We start from the raw sequence: 14,882 nt of genomic DNA, 5'->3' as shown, positions 1-14,882 counted from the left end.
ACAGTTTCATATCAAACAGATGTTGAGGTAAAACAAACAGATGCCACAAGACATGAGAATTTCTAAAACAGACTTGGATCTAGATAAAATAGATAGGAAAAACATTTTTTGCTTACAAAAAAAAAAGTATATTACATTGCAGGTTGTATATGTTTCATATGTACAAAGTTCAAAATATACTGAATATGCCCCAAAAAATTACCGTTGGAAAAAAAAAAAACCAGATACTGGAATAGATAAAATAGACTTTGACCCTTTTAATTTACAATCTTACCAATAATAACAGGTAAGACCTGCAAAATGTGAACCCTGCTGTGAGGGTGTAACCGTTAAGACTACATTCTGACTTGATTTATAAATCATACTCTGAGGCACATGTGAAGGCTTTTTAGCATTTTAATCACAATTCCTGGAAAATAAATTGCTGCGAGAAACATCTCGCAGCACAGCTGCAAAAATCTGTCAATTGAGACTATTTTCATTCAAAGAAATACAAACTCTGCATTTATTTACTAGTAAGGCCCGTTTGGCAGCTCATTTTGTGACAAAACTATACACGAGACATCAAATTAACTTTTGGATAAGACTTTTTTTTTATTATATATTTTAATATTATTGATGACTAACCAGTCACGTTGCAATAATGTAGTGATTTCTCACGGCAGCCCTTTGACAGAAAAAATACCAATATGTCCGTTTCTAAAGATTTCACCTGGATGTCAGACTGCAAGTTCTGTGGTCATTAAGACTTTTGCATATGTAAGAGATCCCAAACCCGGGGGTTTGACAGGAAACTGCTACTGGTGCGAACACAAAGCCGTGAAGCACACAGTGCACCTCAGAGTGCGACTTATAAGAGAACCAATGGGACTTGAGAGAGTTCTGGATAGAAAATGTGCTCCGTGTGTGCACCAAAGAAAAAGAAGGGAACGGTGAGGAGGAGGAGGAGGAGGAGTCCGGGAGGCAGTGGGCGCCGCTCCAACAACATCCTGGGCGATGTTGGAGGGTGGAGACGGGCAGAGCTGGTTCCTGACCCGGGAGGTCGAAGTCTTTCCCGCGCCGGAGGACTCCTGTCCAACGGCAACTTTACAGGTTCATCACAACAGCACGTGGTTCACCAGCTCCCAAACCATCCGCTTTCTGAAGTATGGCATGTTTTTCTGTCATAGAGAGGATAGACAGTAAACAACTATTCCCACGTCAACTCTCTGTTTCAGTGCCACAGTTTTCTGAATACCTGTGTGAATGTGATCTGCTTGTCTCTGGTTATGTAATCGGCGTATTTGCAGGTGAACATCCCACAGTCGCTGCCATTCATCTGCTGCGGGATTTCCTAAACGAGAGGCGTGCAGACGTTATTTGAAGCTGAGAGCTGTGAAAACACTGACAGTAACCACCAGAGTAATCAATAATAACAGCCCAACAGGACATTTTGGTCGATACTCGATTTAGCAACTGCTCAGAAAAACACAACAAAAGAATCAGGGCGGGGCTCGGTGGTGAACTTACGCTGCGTGTTTTGCTGTGCAGAGTCCAGTCTGAGGTATCGAGGTCTTTGCCCTTTTTGTCTTTGCTCTCCTTTTCTAAGTAATCACTGCAAACACAGAGATTTTGAAAATGAGTAAATGGCCCTGGGCGTTTCCACCTGGCATTGAAACACGTCTCGGGTGATCCGAGCACACCAGACCAGACGCAACAGCGCTTCCACTGATACAGACACATGATACAGACAATCGTGTTCCAGGCAATCTGCTTCAGATCACAGTCAAGGAACCCCGACGTCACTTTGCTCACGGCGCCAGACCACCGGGAAGTGGTTTGCGTGAACACGCATTGCTGCCGGATCCCACTTGTCTTCAGGGCTCGTCGCTTGTGCTCGGATTACCCGACGCGCGGTCAATAAAACAAATACAACTCCGTTCCAAGGAGATCGATATACACTTACAGCAATACGTTGCACGCTTCGTCGTTATTATTCCCCATTGAGTCAAAATACATGATGGCCTTTTTACGGAAATCCACCACCTGGGAAGGAGAGTTGCAGTCAGAGGATAAACCAGAGCTCCGCTTCCTCCAGCAGCAGCATCAGCAGCACTTACAGCGAGACACCAGTGGACCCCCAGGTGGACAGGGATCAGCAGGATGTCTTTGGCGAAGATGTCCATCTTTTTGGTCCATCGGCGGACGGCGGAGTAGCCGCTGCTCCGCAGCTTGGGGTAGAAGAAAGTGTTGAAGGTGTTGACCGACGGCAGCTCGGGCTCCTTGCTGCGCTCCACCAGCAGGTTCATGTAGAAGTTGATGACCTGTGAGGTTCAGAGACGGCGGTGAGCGGACTGCTTGGACGGGAGACGGCGTCCGGCCGCCGATCTGCGGCTCACCTCGTCGTTCAGCCAGTTGAGGTTGCTGAGGGTCTGCAGGTCTTTGCGGGTGAGGCTGAGGCCAAAACCTTCACTGAGTACTTCATGTGGATTTCCACCTCGCAGCACTTTGTTCACTTCAAGCTCCATCTCCTACAGAGGGACGGCGGCAGACATGTGGTTTCTATAGCTTATGACTGTCCGGCACGACTGATTTAGGAAATGGATTTGACGGTTTGGTCTGTGATTCAAAATAACAGAGCAGCAAAACCCTTCACTTGCTCTCCACTCTTCAATCAACGTCTTTTTATATGATAGAACCAAGAAGGAGGAAGAAATGTCCATGTCTACTGAACATCATGAGGTGAAGTCTTCTAAAAAGCAGCATTCATATAGTGATAACAGGCGTAATATGTCAATATTAACTGTCCCTCAATCATTTCAGTAGAAATAAATGCTCTAATAATGAGGACATGACTTCTTTGTTATGTTTTTAGGACAACGTATTTGGTGTGTTGCACAGATGTATGGAATCTAAACACTCAGAATCTTTTGAAAATAAACAGTTTACAGGCATTGAAGACTTTTGAATCCTGGATTAAATAAGCGTGGCCAAACACAAACCACTTGACAACATCTAGCACCACCTACTGTAGAATACTGATAAGGCAAGGCTCAGGGCAACACGGAATAAAGTGATGATTCAAGACAAACTTTATCAGAATTGGTAGAAATTAATTGACTTTACAATTCTATTACTGAAGAGAGTAGACATTTCAAATAACTGTAAAGTGTAAGCGCTCACGGTGAAATGACATGCTGGTAAACTCTTGGCTTTGTTACTTTAGCTAACAAGGTGATTTAATTACTTTCATACCGTCTTACTGTCCCTTTCATGAGAAATCCTAAATTTCTTCTCCCCAAATTTGTTGAACAAATGTCAGATTTATGAGGCACAAAAAAAACAAAAAACAAACCCAAAACACAGAATTATGTATTCATGTCCACACCTGAGTGAGTGTTGGGAATTCGGGTTTCTCCTCTGAAGGCTTCAGTTCTTCGATCACCGTAGTCAAAGGAACCTCCTTCTCCAAAGGAACTCGAATTCCAACCTCCACTTGTGGACGAGGCTTCTCCTCTTCTGACAGACGCTGGGGAGCCAGAAGTGATTTGACAAACGTCAGATGATGACAGAGCCAGAGGAGGGCGAAGGGGGTTTCGGGAGGAGAGGCTCTCACCTGTCGCAGCAGCCGAGCCGCCAAAAGTTCCTGCTCTTCTATTTGTCTCCGTCTTTCTCTCGCGCGAGAGTCGTACATACTAGTCCTATAGTGACCCAAAACAATTACACACTTAATACTGGTGAAAGCTGATCAATTCTGTGGTAAGATGCTTTAAACGATACTTACAATTCTTTAATCCATAGCTCAGCTCGGAAACATGGCACACTGAAAACAGAGAGGTACATATATAAGAAAAATGGAAGTGGCTGTAATCTAACTCGGGAATATCGTGCATCATTTATATGTTCGCATCTTCCACAGTTACAAAAAAAAAAAAGGTTTAATCAGACTGCTCTTCAAAGAGCAAAACAAGTGCGTGTGAAAACACTGACCTGGAGCTGTCCTGCTCTTTAGCTTTCTGTTCATTTACAATAATTACAGAGTCGCCATCATGAGCTGCAAGAAAACAAAAGTAGATTAGAACGACCCAAGAAGAAGGAGAAAAAGGTCAATATCCAGGTTCCTGGTGTGATTTCACACCGTCTGAATGTCCAGTGAAGTTCATGTGAAGGTATCTGACCTGATGACTGTGTGTCCTGAGATGAGTTATCCTGCAGGGGGGAGGGAGCCGACACGTGAACGGCTGCTTTGCTGGAGTTGAGCTCCGTGTCCAGAGACCAGGTCTGGGTCCCGGGTTTGCTGGAGGCTCCCACCGGGCTGGGGACGTTGCTGGAGCTCTGACTGGACACCCCTCTGGGGCTTGTGGGGCTGCTGGCTTCCTCTGAAGTGCCCCCGACCGAAGCGGGTGGAGAAGGCAGCTGCAGCAGTCGGCGGCTGGTGGTTAAGAAGCTGGTGCTGATGAGAAAACATGAGGAGAGTCAATATTATTGAAACAGTTTGACAAATACAGACCATAAAATCAAATTAATTACACTGTGACTGTATACACCTATGTTATTGAAAATTAAAATGACAAAAAAGGAAAAGGGCTCGTCACATTCTAAATACTTACAAATCTCTGTGGGACCTCACGATGGTGTGTGAGCTGCCATTGTGAAGAAAAGACGACTGACCAGCCGACACCATGGTCAGAAGCTGCCTGTAGACCTCTTTCTCCTCTTCTCGAATAGACTGAAGCACAAAGGAGGAGAACAGCGACATTAACTCTCGAACACGCGTGCCAAATGACTCAGCGTTCGCAGCACGGCGCTGTGATGTCCCGGTGTCTGACCTCCTCGGCTGTGCAGCGGGACCTGGAGCTGTGTGGGCGGCCTGACGAAGTGCTGTGTGTCGGGCTCTGCACCACTTTGATGGGAAAGGTCTTCTCATACATGCTGGTGCAGGAGCTGCTCGTTGTGCCCGTCCCTCCCAGCAGGCTGTGAACGCAGGGTGATATTCAAAGACAATCCACTGCTCCCACATTATGACACTGAATCTTTGATGAAAACTGTTTCTCTGGAGTGAAAATGAAGGGAAAGACACCTTGGTGCTCCATGTGATCGGAGGTTGAGCGGCCTGCCGAGCCGCGGAGCGGGATACACTTTGGGAGCGATGGAGGATGGCAAGTTGACTGAGTGACCGTTTGTCTTTGGCACCTCGCGATGTGCAGGAGTCATGCACGCTTGTCGCCTGCAGACTTTCGATCCCAGAACAGACTTCTCACTGCGCAGCCACTCTTGAATTGCAAATTAAAGATTTCAGTCAGACATTCATTTTCAACCATAAAGCTAAGTGCCTATCCTGTATACCTACACATACGCAGTTCATGAGAGAGAGGGAAAGAGGAACCAGAAGCTGAAGGGTAAATGACTCCTTTGATATTTAAAGTCTGAATGACTGGAGCAAGAAAACGAGAAAGATGTAAACAAGATAAATCCTGGATTTTGCAACTACAACTCTGGTGTGCGTTGGTTTAAATATGCTACGATGTTAAATTATTGTGACAGCATGTTCACATTAGCTAAGAAAGAAGTCAGCAACAGCATGGGACATATGCAAAGACACACAGAGCTGAAATCACACTGCAAGAAGCCACTGGGTCAGGAAGCACTTAAATGCATCTGTCTGAATTAAACTTCAATGAAACAACACCAAAGATTTGCTTTCTACAACACTTTAAGCTTGTCTGCAGCATACCAGAATTTCAATAGTGGTGTTCAAAAATAAACCAGAGAAACACAGTAACCACGCAAAACATTTCTTCTAACTCCACAAACTTAACACAGATAAGGCAGCAACTCAAAAGATGATTTAAATAATTCTCATACCTGTTTTGGAAGATTTCCACTCAAGAGTTGTGGAGGGAGCGGCGAACGTCTCATTCAGGGAGTTCTTGTTAATCTATCACAGGATGTGCATGAGCGTTATTAATAGAAGTTTAAAGTTTTGATGAGATTATGCTCTCTAAAAACAGGCGTCTCACCGAGCTGCCTCTCCAGACTGATGCTGATGTTGATGGCTGAGGCTCTCCAGGTGGAGAATCAGAGGACGGAGGCAGAATATTCCTTAAAGTGGGGCTCACATTGTTCCTCATCCATGTGGCCACACTGGAACTATGACTTTTGACACCTTCAGCTGCACTCTTGACTGAGTCAATCAGATCTCCTGCAGAAATGTCAAAACCACCAATAAGTGTAACATCATTACTGCGAGGACAATAACATCCGGAGGAAAAGTGAACATCTGCCCTTACCCATCCGTGATTTCTTGATGATCATGCCATCTTGGACAGCTTCATGACCATCTTCCAGACTTAAAGGACAAGCAGAGGGTTTAATTATATCTGTTAAAGTGTCACCTGAGATCAGTTTCGACAAATGTTGTGATCAGTAATCAAATTACATGAGGTCACAACAAGTCCGTGTCTTTTTAAAACCAATCCTGGATGAAAATAATCCCAGCTCGTACCATTCAATCGGTCTTTTCCTCCTCTGGTCGTCTCTCGGTGCCCGGTGTGCAGGTGGCTGCTCCGCCGCTGGTGCCTCGTTGCGAAGGTTTGCAAAGCTCGTTTCTAACCATTCGTAGATTTTATTCAACATGGCTTAAAACTTCCAGAAGTAATGGCCGCTTGGATTAAAGGTAAATCGGTACGGCTGCTTTTAATCTAGTAACGCTCAACCACGACTCGTGTGCTTCATTCGACTGAGGTAGATCAGCTCCGGATGATTTAAAGGCTAACAGTCCTCACATCTAGTCATTATACTTCACCACAAACGCAACTAACCACCAACTAGTCAGTCCGGAGTTAACTAGCAGCCTAGCTGGCACGCCAGGCTAACTACCCAGCTAGCAGGAGCCGTTAGCCGCGCGGCTAATTTATGGAAGTATGTTTAAATTCCAGCAGGAATGCGACAAGTCGCAACCAACGCGGTCGGAAAAACGGATATCATGTTGAGTCTCACCCGAACTCGTTTGTGTTTACTCAATGTTTCTCTAAATGGCAAATAAACTCGTTGAAGAATAACATCTCCCGCTTCTTCCTCATTCAAAACCACAACATGGCTGAACAGGACCTCGATCCATGACGCTCTGTGATTGGACGAACGGACGACGTGGATTCCAGTAAGACCTCCTCTCATTGGCTGATGTTAGAGCGGAGGAAAGCATTTAACTTCTCACCTGTCGAGAAACTTTGATGCATTTTTTAATTTCTCTGACTCTTTCAAAGGAAAAAAAACATCTAATCTGGATTCAGATTAGAATCTCTGTATTCAAGAAAAGTATTTGTCAATCTCCTCTCTTTTTCCGAATAAAATTAATGTAAATAAAAACAACAAATGTGCAAAAAGAAAAGTCAACATCACTTTATCACTTTATTATGATGATGATGATAATGATGATGATGATGATGATGATGATGATGATGATTTTTGTTATTATTATTATAATTGTCATTATTATTGTTGTTATTATTATTATTATTATTATTATTATTATTATTATTATTATTATTATTATTATTCATACCTGTTTGAATTCTGCAATCGAAGATAGTTTCCCGAGATTGTTTCCTGTCTCCATCAGATGTGTTTCTATGGTTCTTTCAGAAAAATACATAAAGAGGAGCAGCTGATATAACATCTCTATAACAGAGGTTCTGAACCTCTACTATGTATTTGTGACATTAGCTTATAACATCAGGTTCATAAGATCACAGAGGATACATAAGAAATGTTGGAACAAGAAGATCCTCTATCTGTCCTCTAATAATTAAAAACCTATAAAGAAAAAGCAGAAGAAAGCCTTCTAACATTATTCTTGTGTTTTGCATACCTGTAAGAAGCAGGGGAATATGGTCTGAGTGCAGCAATGATCTGAGCTCATTAGTTACATAATTGTGAGCATATTTCCAAATTATACATCTGAATTTTCTGAAAACATCTTTGAATTGCTGTTACACACTGTTTTCCAAGTATATGAAGTGTCATGTTTAAGTAATATTGTGTTACCACTATGACAATGCCTCCATCATTTGAATATTTCAGGAGCAGAAATCTTATTGCAAAAAAAAACAAAAAAAAAAAAAAAAATGGATAGAGTAGTTTTTAATACGTACTCCTGATATCTGTGCATCTTGTGTTTGGAAGAAATTGTATCTGCCTTTGTTTCATCAGGGCACAATGTTATCCACAGTTCTGCTTGAGGTTTGTGGTATGACACTGGACTGTGGATCAACTCTATCGATGCTGGTTGCAGCACTTTCAGTAAATCAGTCCTTTTTATGCCAGTTTTCCAAATGTTACCAATCTTCCTGCAATATTCAGTCCATCCTATTATGAGGAATACAAATACATCCCAACAGAATAGAACAGAATGAAGTGTTGTAGAAGCCTGATGAATGGACATGAAAAGCCACTGAATGAGGTGCGAGAGCAGAGATATCAGAAGCATTAAAACACAGAGGACCAGTGAGTGCACTCATACACATTCACTCTTTATTCAGTTGATACACAAACAGCAATTCAACAATGGAACTCATGGTGCTTTTAAAACAATGCAGTACAGTAAATTTCAATCAAACAAATCCAAGGTCACTTAAGAAGACTGATGAAGTTCAAGCATTAAACTCTCCTTTTAATATCACATACTTTCTGAAATATATTGTCCTCTGATAAAAAAATAAACTTGAAATGTCACTAAATATAATATTTTTAATCCTTCTGTAAATGCAGCTCTTATCAAAAGTTACAATAAATCCACAACTCTATGGCACTTTTTAATATTTACCTTTTTTCACCTCTTGTAACTAAATAAATGCTCTCTATCATCAAACCAAATGGTTCAAATGCAGACAGTCAGTGACTGGATAAGGTAAATATACCCATCCATGACCAAAATCACTCAATAAATGTCTGTCCAATGGGACACATTCACAGTAAACACAGTAACCATGCCAATGCAAAGTCCTCACACTGACTTTAAATAATAGAGCGAATATTATTTCAGACTACTTTAAAACCCATGTTGAATAAATAAATCTTTTCAGATTGTCATTAAATATCCAGAAAAAAAAATCACTCTCAAAGTTCTTAGCACATCAGACGAGCTTTTTGTAATTCACAGTAGTAAGACAACACCGAATAGGAGTGAAAACACACAGGGGGATAAAACGCAATTTTAGGTTACGTTTGTGCTGTCAGTCACTATACACAGAGAAAGTCCAAAGATTGAACGACTAGTGTAGTTAGCACTTTTAAATAGAGTTCATGCATGATGCGTTGTAGATCATCGACCTCCTGGAGAGCGGGGTTGTTTGCGGGAGAAATATGAATGTGGATGTAAGCATGGATCTCACACACCCACACAGCGTGATGTGGACAAAATGTCTCATCTACTTGAACTGAACGAAGGTCACAGAGAGTTTTCTGTCTGGGAAAGTTGGTTTTATATTCATGCTAGAGGGGAGGAAACGGTTTCAGACGTCTTAGGTGTGACTACTGTCATGCGTTCATGTTCATGTAGGAGTATTCATTCCGGGTGAAATAATGGTTGTGTTGTTACTGGAAGCACTCTCACCACAATCACCGACATTTTTATAGACGGTCACGCCTGCCTAAATTCCTACATTTGTGTAGCCCTCGATAAGTTTAGTCCCGTTTTGTTCCAAAGATTTGGAGGAAGAAGGAGAAGACGTAGATGATATCCAGGTAGATGTTGAGCGTGGCGAAGACGTATTCCTCTGGGCTCATGGCGTACTGCTTGTTCCCCATGAGCAGCTGGGTGTCGAACGCCAAAAACTGCACAAGAAGATAAAAACACAGACGCTCAGGTTTGTTTTGTTGTTTGTGTGTTCTGCAGGTTGTTGGCTGTCTGTGTTCTTACCATGGTGAACAGTATGGCTCCCAACACGGCGTATGTGGCGTCCAGCCATGGCACCTGGTCAGGAAATGGAAAAGTTTAATACACAGAAATACTCACATTACTGCAACTTGGTGGTGTTTGGGGTATTTGTCATTTTCTGAATTTCAATTAACTTATGTGTGTTATTTTACTTGTAATTGAGTGCAAATAAAGTAATTTAACATTATAGTTGCAGTGGAGTACAAATTTTGACTAGCTGAGTTACTTTTGTTTATAGAAAATAGCATCATTCAGCTACTTTTGTATTTCAAATCTGCTTTATAATCACTCAGTTCCAGATCAGTCAAAACATGTCAGAAAACTGAAAGTAAAAAAAATGTAGATTTCAGATGACTGAAATCTTTATATTGGATAAGAAACAAAATCAGCACAAATCAAACCGAATGAGTTGTGTGGTACAGTCATTTTAATCCCATAATTAATGACATTAAGGTGTGCTGATGGTGCTTTGCTTACATATTGAAATGGGAGAACAAAAGCCAGCACCAGTCCGGAGAGGAGCATCACCATGCAGAAGACAAAGAGCACGCCTTGGCACGACGTCACGTCCAGCTGAACGGAAGCAGGACGAGACGTTCAGTTAAAAATGTGTAAATCAAAGAAAATAAAGACATTTTTTTAACATGATAAACTGTATGTAATATCCAAGAAAGGTACAGCTCTGAGTTTGCTGACCTTGGTTTGAAAGCTGAAGACGGTGACCAGGAGACAGACTGCTGCTGTGATGCCCAGACACATCACTACGGACTTGGTGTTGTAGTAGCTAATAAAACAGAAATATTAATTGAAAATGACACACACACTGTAGCAGATGGACAGAGAATGGAAAAAAAACAAGATCTACAGAGTTAAATACTTAAAATACTCCTTGTAGGTTTAACTGTGTTATTATGTGGTTCTGAAAAACCACAACTGAAAGCCGACTGAGCAGAATACATTTAAGTAAAGAATATAGGCTGTAGAAAAAGTACAAATAAAATGTATAAAATAACACAGTTAGATAAAAGAGTGAGAAGATGAAAGTGTACCTGGACAACATCCCGGTCATGTAGGACAGGGAGAGGGTCTGTAACACACAATAGTGAAGTTGTTAATTAAGTTCAAGGTCTATAAGAAAATAAAAACATGGGTAAAGCGTGGATTTTTCATCATTATCTAAAGGTTTATTGGAAAATACGAGTCATTTACAACATACGTGTGTGTGTATGTGTGTGTGTTACACTTACAAAGATGGTGAGCAGAATCAGATTCCACGGGAACTGTCTCCTGTACAAATAACCAAACGCATTTTGTGAGGTTTTTTTGACTCGTTTTTCACTTCATTTTGTCGTCATCTGGTTTTAGAAATGCTGAACTCACCTCGGTGTGGAGCAGCAGGACAGGATCAGGTATGTGACAAAGAACACGGCGCTGTAAAACAACAGAAACATGAGCTGAGGCCAAAGCAACATCCATCAGAGTTACTGTGAGTTCGCGGTTGAACGTGTAGCTTACTATGAGGCCCAGTACCAGCCAGGGTTCGACTGGATGTAGTCCTTCACCGGGTCACTAAAGAACAGAGTCAACAGTTAGAAAACTCTATTATTAATGTTACTGTTAAAAGAAATTAACAATACTTCCTTTACACTCACCAGAAAGTGAACAGAGCCACAATAGCAAGAGTGACCAGAAGCTGGATCATCAAGATGGCGTAGACCTTAAGGAAAGTAGGTTTGAATGAGATGATTGTGACATTATGTAACATTGGTTCCTTTAAGTAACTCACAAGCGCACTTCAACCAATCACAGCCCAGTTCATAAAATGATCAATGTACCTTCCGGATGAAGACCCTGCGGATGTTCCGGTCATCCCAGGTGAACTCTGTGAGCATCTCAGCATCATCGTAGCAAGGAGCACTGACTCCTGGAGGACACATGCATGCCAGATGTGTTGAGGTCAGAGGTGAGAAAGTCATTTAAGTTCAGCGGTCAGGGGCTGAAGGAGTACAATAACAACCTCGAGATACTGACAATTCCAGTTTTTGCTTCATGTTTTCCATTGATTAACTGCAAGTGACGTCTGCGTGTTTGACACACCTGGTTTGGGTTATTTCAACACTAAAACAGTGGCCCTACACACTCAAACACATAAGAATGGAGAGTAGTAATACCTGCAGTGGCTTCTTCATAGCTGGGAGGAGCCGGTGACACCAGAGTCTCTCCACTGGTGGAACCACCAGTGGCCTTGTTTGCAAGCGACACCTGAACAGACAGAAAACAATTCAACATCTCTTTATTCATCAGTAGGCACTGATTTTTTTTTTCAGGTTCATAGTGTATTGTTAAAACCAAGCAATAAAACTGCCATTTACTGAACATATTTTAGCTTATCTGAAGTTAATTTCTTGACTGTGAAATGTTTCAGTGCTCACTGGAGATGCTTTATAGCAGCAATGTCAAACACATTGTAGTTCAGGGGCCAAAAACAGTTTAACTTCATCTTCAGTGGATTGGACTGGTAAATAAGTGCCATAATAACTTTTAAATTTAAAACATAATTTTTCAGGAGGTGTTGTTGCTGTGGCGTAGATTATACTGCATGTGATGAATATGTCTATATTTTCAGAAAAACAAGCAATGAGTAGGCTACTGAAAATTTCTGTACTCTCAACATAAAGGCAATTTTAATTAAAGCTTTTATTGCAAAATACAGTTAAATGTAAAATGTAAATGTCGGTTCGCAGCCGAGCGTGAAGCGACAGGGATGAGGATCAGCACCTCCAAATCCGAGGCCATGGTCCTCGACTGGAAGAAGGTGGCTTGCCCTCTCCAGGACGGTGGAGAGACTCTGGCCCAAGTGGAGGAGTTTAAGTATCTTGGGGTCTTGTTCACGAGTGGGGGATGGATGGAGCATGAGATTGACAGGCGGATCGGTGCAGCGTCTGCAGTGATGCGGTTGTTGTATCGGTCTGTTGTGGTGAAGAGGGAGCTGAGCCGAAAGGCGAAGCTCTCGATTTACTGTTCAATCTACTTTCCCACCCTCATCTATGGTCATGAACTTTAGATCATGACCGAAAGGACAAGATCCCGGATACAAGCGGCTGAAATGAGCTTCCTCCGTAGGGTGGCTGGGCGCTCCCTTAGAGATAGGGGAAGGAGCTCAGTCACCACGGAGGAGCTTGGAGTAGAGCCGCTACTCCTCCGCATCGAGGGGGGCCAGCTGAGGTGGCTCGGGCATCTGGTTAGGATGCCTCCTGGACGCCTCCCTAGGGAGGTGTTCCGGGCATGTTCCATTGGGAGGAGACCCCGGGGAAGACCCAGGACACGTTGGAGAGACTCTGCCTCTCGGCTGGCCTGGGAACGCCTTGGGATCCTCCCAGAGGAGCTGGACGAAGTGTCTGGGGACAGGGAAGGCATCCCTGCTGAGACTGCTGCCCCTGCGCCCCGGCCCCGGATAAGCGGTAGAAAATGGGTGGATGGATGGAAAGGTTGATGGCATTATAAATTTAGAATGTATTTATTCAATTGCCTTTTGGTCATGTTTTACAGCACTCAGCTTTTTTTTCATTGTCCATCCTAATTTTCTTTCTGGTCTCTGCCGGTTTGATGCTGTGAACCAGCATGTTCTCTGTTTGTGCATTCCATCTCATGCATGTGACAAAGCAGCCAATCAGTCATCACATGTGCAAAGACAATTTCATCAAATGCATCAGATTAAATTTTTCAAAGAGACCCCAAGACTCGATCTTTGTCAAAAAGTCTGCTTGACCTAAATTTTGTCAAAAATTTTGAATGCCTTACATGACTCATGTTGTTACTTCAAAATAAACCATTTTTATGGGCTTAGTGTACCTTCAGTGTACAAAATATCGTGTTGCTTCAGCCTTTGACAGATTCCAGTGTTGTAACTCTAACTTCAACTTGGCGCCACACTCACATAAAATATTAACTGCTTTCAATAATTGACAAATTCACCTGGATATCTGCTGCTATCTGATTACAAAAACTCACAAGACACATTTCATTTCTGACACTACAATGTTTAAAATCATAAACTGATAAATTCACATGGGTTTATTACCTTTGGATCTATTTCTTCAAATACCATCAGATCATGCGTTGAAAAATCAGACTTTAAAGACAACTGTTATCTTGTCGAAATAAAATCCCTCATGCACAAAGCCACGCTGTGGGTTGGTGGTTTAGGTATTTGGAGGGTTTTCAGGCTTTGACAGCGCTGACCTTGCGTGATGACGTAAGACATCAACAGTGACGCATTTCATTCACAGAAATATCGGAGACGCGCTGAGAAATATATCCGAGCAGAATGAAAACACTGCAGCGCGATTGATGTACTGTCAATATGATGAATGATGCTTAATATAAAAATGTGGAGATGTTACGCCGCATTGCCCTAAAAAACATGAATACGATGCAATATATGAAAATGACTAAACTTGGCGGCATTCAAAAGTCCGCATTGCCACTAATTGATTGTCAGTAAAGGGGTGCGCACATACACTGATTGTTATGTAATCATGCGGGAAACACATCTGACTTCAGCACGCTGGACTGTTATTTCCCTCATTAATTGTAAACACGCAGACAGACATGAGGCTCTGTGAATAACGGGATTACAAATCCTCATACCTTGCCCTGCGTCATGGTGCTTCTGCGTCGCCCAGCAGCACGTTGTCCTGTCCCGTCAATCAGACGATCAGAGTGGTCTCAGAAATCTCCTGGACTGATCAGCGTGTCTTCCTGCTGTCTATCTCTGAAGTGATCGTGGGGAAACGGGGCCGCGAAGCGGGAGCGTCCTTTTATCCAGCTCAGACTGACAGTGGAGTGATGTAACCCCCAAAACAACGCAGCCCAGACGCACACGCCCCCTCCCTCACCCACGGTGGGATGTTCTGGTAGCATCCAGGTGAAGCTGGGCCGTAGAGAACAGCTGGGACTGTACCAC

At 42.6% G+C, this 14,882-nt stretch overlaps 2 protein-coding genes across 2 annotated transcripts; both read right to left on the bottom strand.

Moving 5' to 3' along the window:
* Positions 1-351: 351 nt before the first annotated feature.
* On the bottom strand, positions 352-7,075 carry senp1 (SUMO specific peptidase 1). The gene is made up of 18 exons (XM_030118680.1): positions 6,485-7,075; positions 6,270-6,328; positions 6,000-6,181; positions 5,845-5,917; positions 5,060-5,252; positions 4,809-4,953; positions 4,590-4,708; positions 4,158-4,432; positions 3,970-4,033; positions 3,764-3,802; positions 3,596-3,680; positions 3,368-3,508; positions 2,379-2,510; positions 2,100-2,303; positions 1,946-2,025; positions 1,510-1,594; positions 1,238-1,333; positions 352-1,160 (listed from the first exon to the last, which is right to left on the bottom strand). The coding sequence occupies exons 1-18, from the start codon at positions 6,613-6,615 to the stop codon at positions 1,098-1,100; spliced, it is 2,166 nt and encodes a 721-aa protein (XP_029974540.1). The 5' UTR covers positions 6,616-7,075; the 3' UTR covers positions 352-1,097.
* Positions 7,076-9,342: 2,267 nt separating this feature from the next.
* LOC115408025 (protein lifeguard 2-like) lies at positions 9,343-14,600 on the bottom strand. The gene is made up of 12 exons (XM_030118610.1): positions 14,567-14,600; positions 12,088-12,178; positions 11,752-11,840; positions 11,569-11,633; positions 11,432-11,485; positions 11,297-11,347; positions 11,164-11,203; positions 10,966-11,003; positions 10,613-10,700; positions 10,394-10,489; positions 9,899-9,952; positions 9,343-9,813 (listed from the first exon to the last, which is right to left on the bottom strand). The coding sequence occupies exons 1-12, from the start codon at positions 14,579-14,581 to the stop codon at positions 9,664-9,666; spliced, it is 831 nt and encodes a 276-aa protein (XP_029974470.1). The 5' UTR covers positions 14,582-14,600; the 3' UTR covers positions 9,343-9,663.
* Positions 14,601-14,882: the final 282 nt, after the last annotated feature.

The sequence above is a fragment of the Salarias fasciatus genome, chromosome 20 (genome assembly GCF_902148845.1).
Source record: "Salarias fasciatus chromosome 20, fSalaFa1.1, whole genome shotgun sequence".
Taxonomy (NCBI): Eukaryota; Metazoa; Chordata; class Actinopteri; order Blenniiformes; family Blenniidae; genus Salarias; species Salarias fasciatus.
Note: the sequence above shows the minus strand (reverse complement) of the source record. Positions and strands in the feature narration are given on the sequence as shown.

Excerpts from the sequence above, each read along its gene's own strand:
- LOC115408025 (XM_030118610.1), bottom strand. Across the intron at positions 11,634-11,751 it reads GCAGGGTCTTCATCCGGAAG|GTCTACGCCATCTTGATGAT; the intron begins GTACATTGATCA and ends ACTTTCCTTAAG. Across the intron at positions 11,204-11,296 it reads TCCTGCTGCTCCACACCGAG|GAGACAGTTCCCGTGGAATC; the intron begins GTGAGTTCAGCA and ends TTATTTGTACAG.
- senp1 (XM_030118680.1), bottom strand. The coding sequence starts at position 6,615 with ATGTTGAATAAAATCTACGAATGGTTAGAAACGAGCTTTGCAAACCTT. Across the intron at positions 3,803-3,969 it reads AAAGAGCAGGACAGCTCCAG|TGTGCCATGTTTCCGAGCTG; the intron begins GTCAGTGTTTTC and ends CTCTGTTTTCAG. Across the intron at positions 3,681-3,763 it reads GAGCTATGGATTAAAGAATT|GACTAGTATGTACGACTCTC; the intron begins GTAAGTATCGTT and ends GGGTCACTATAG.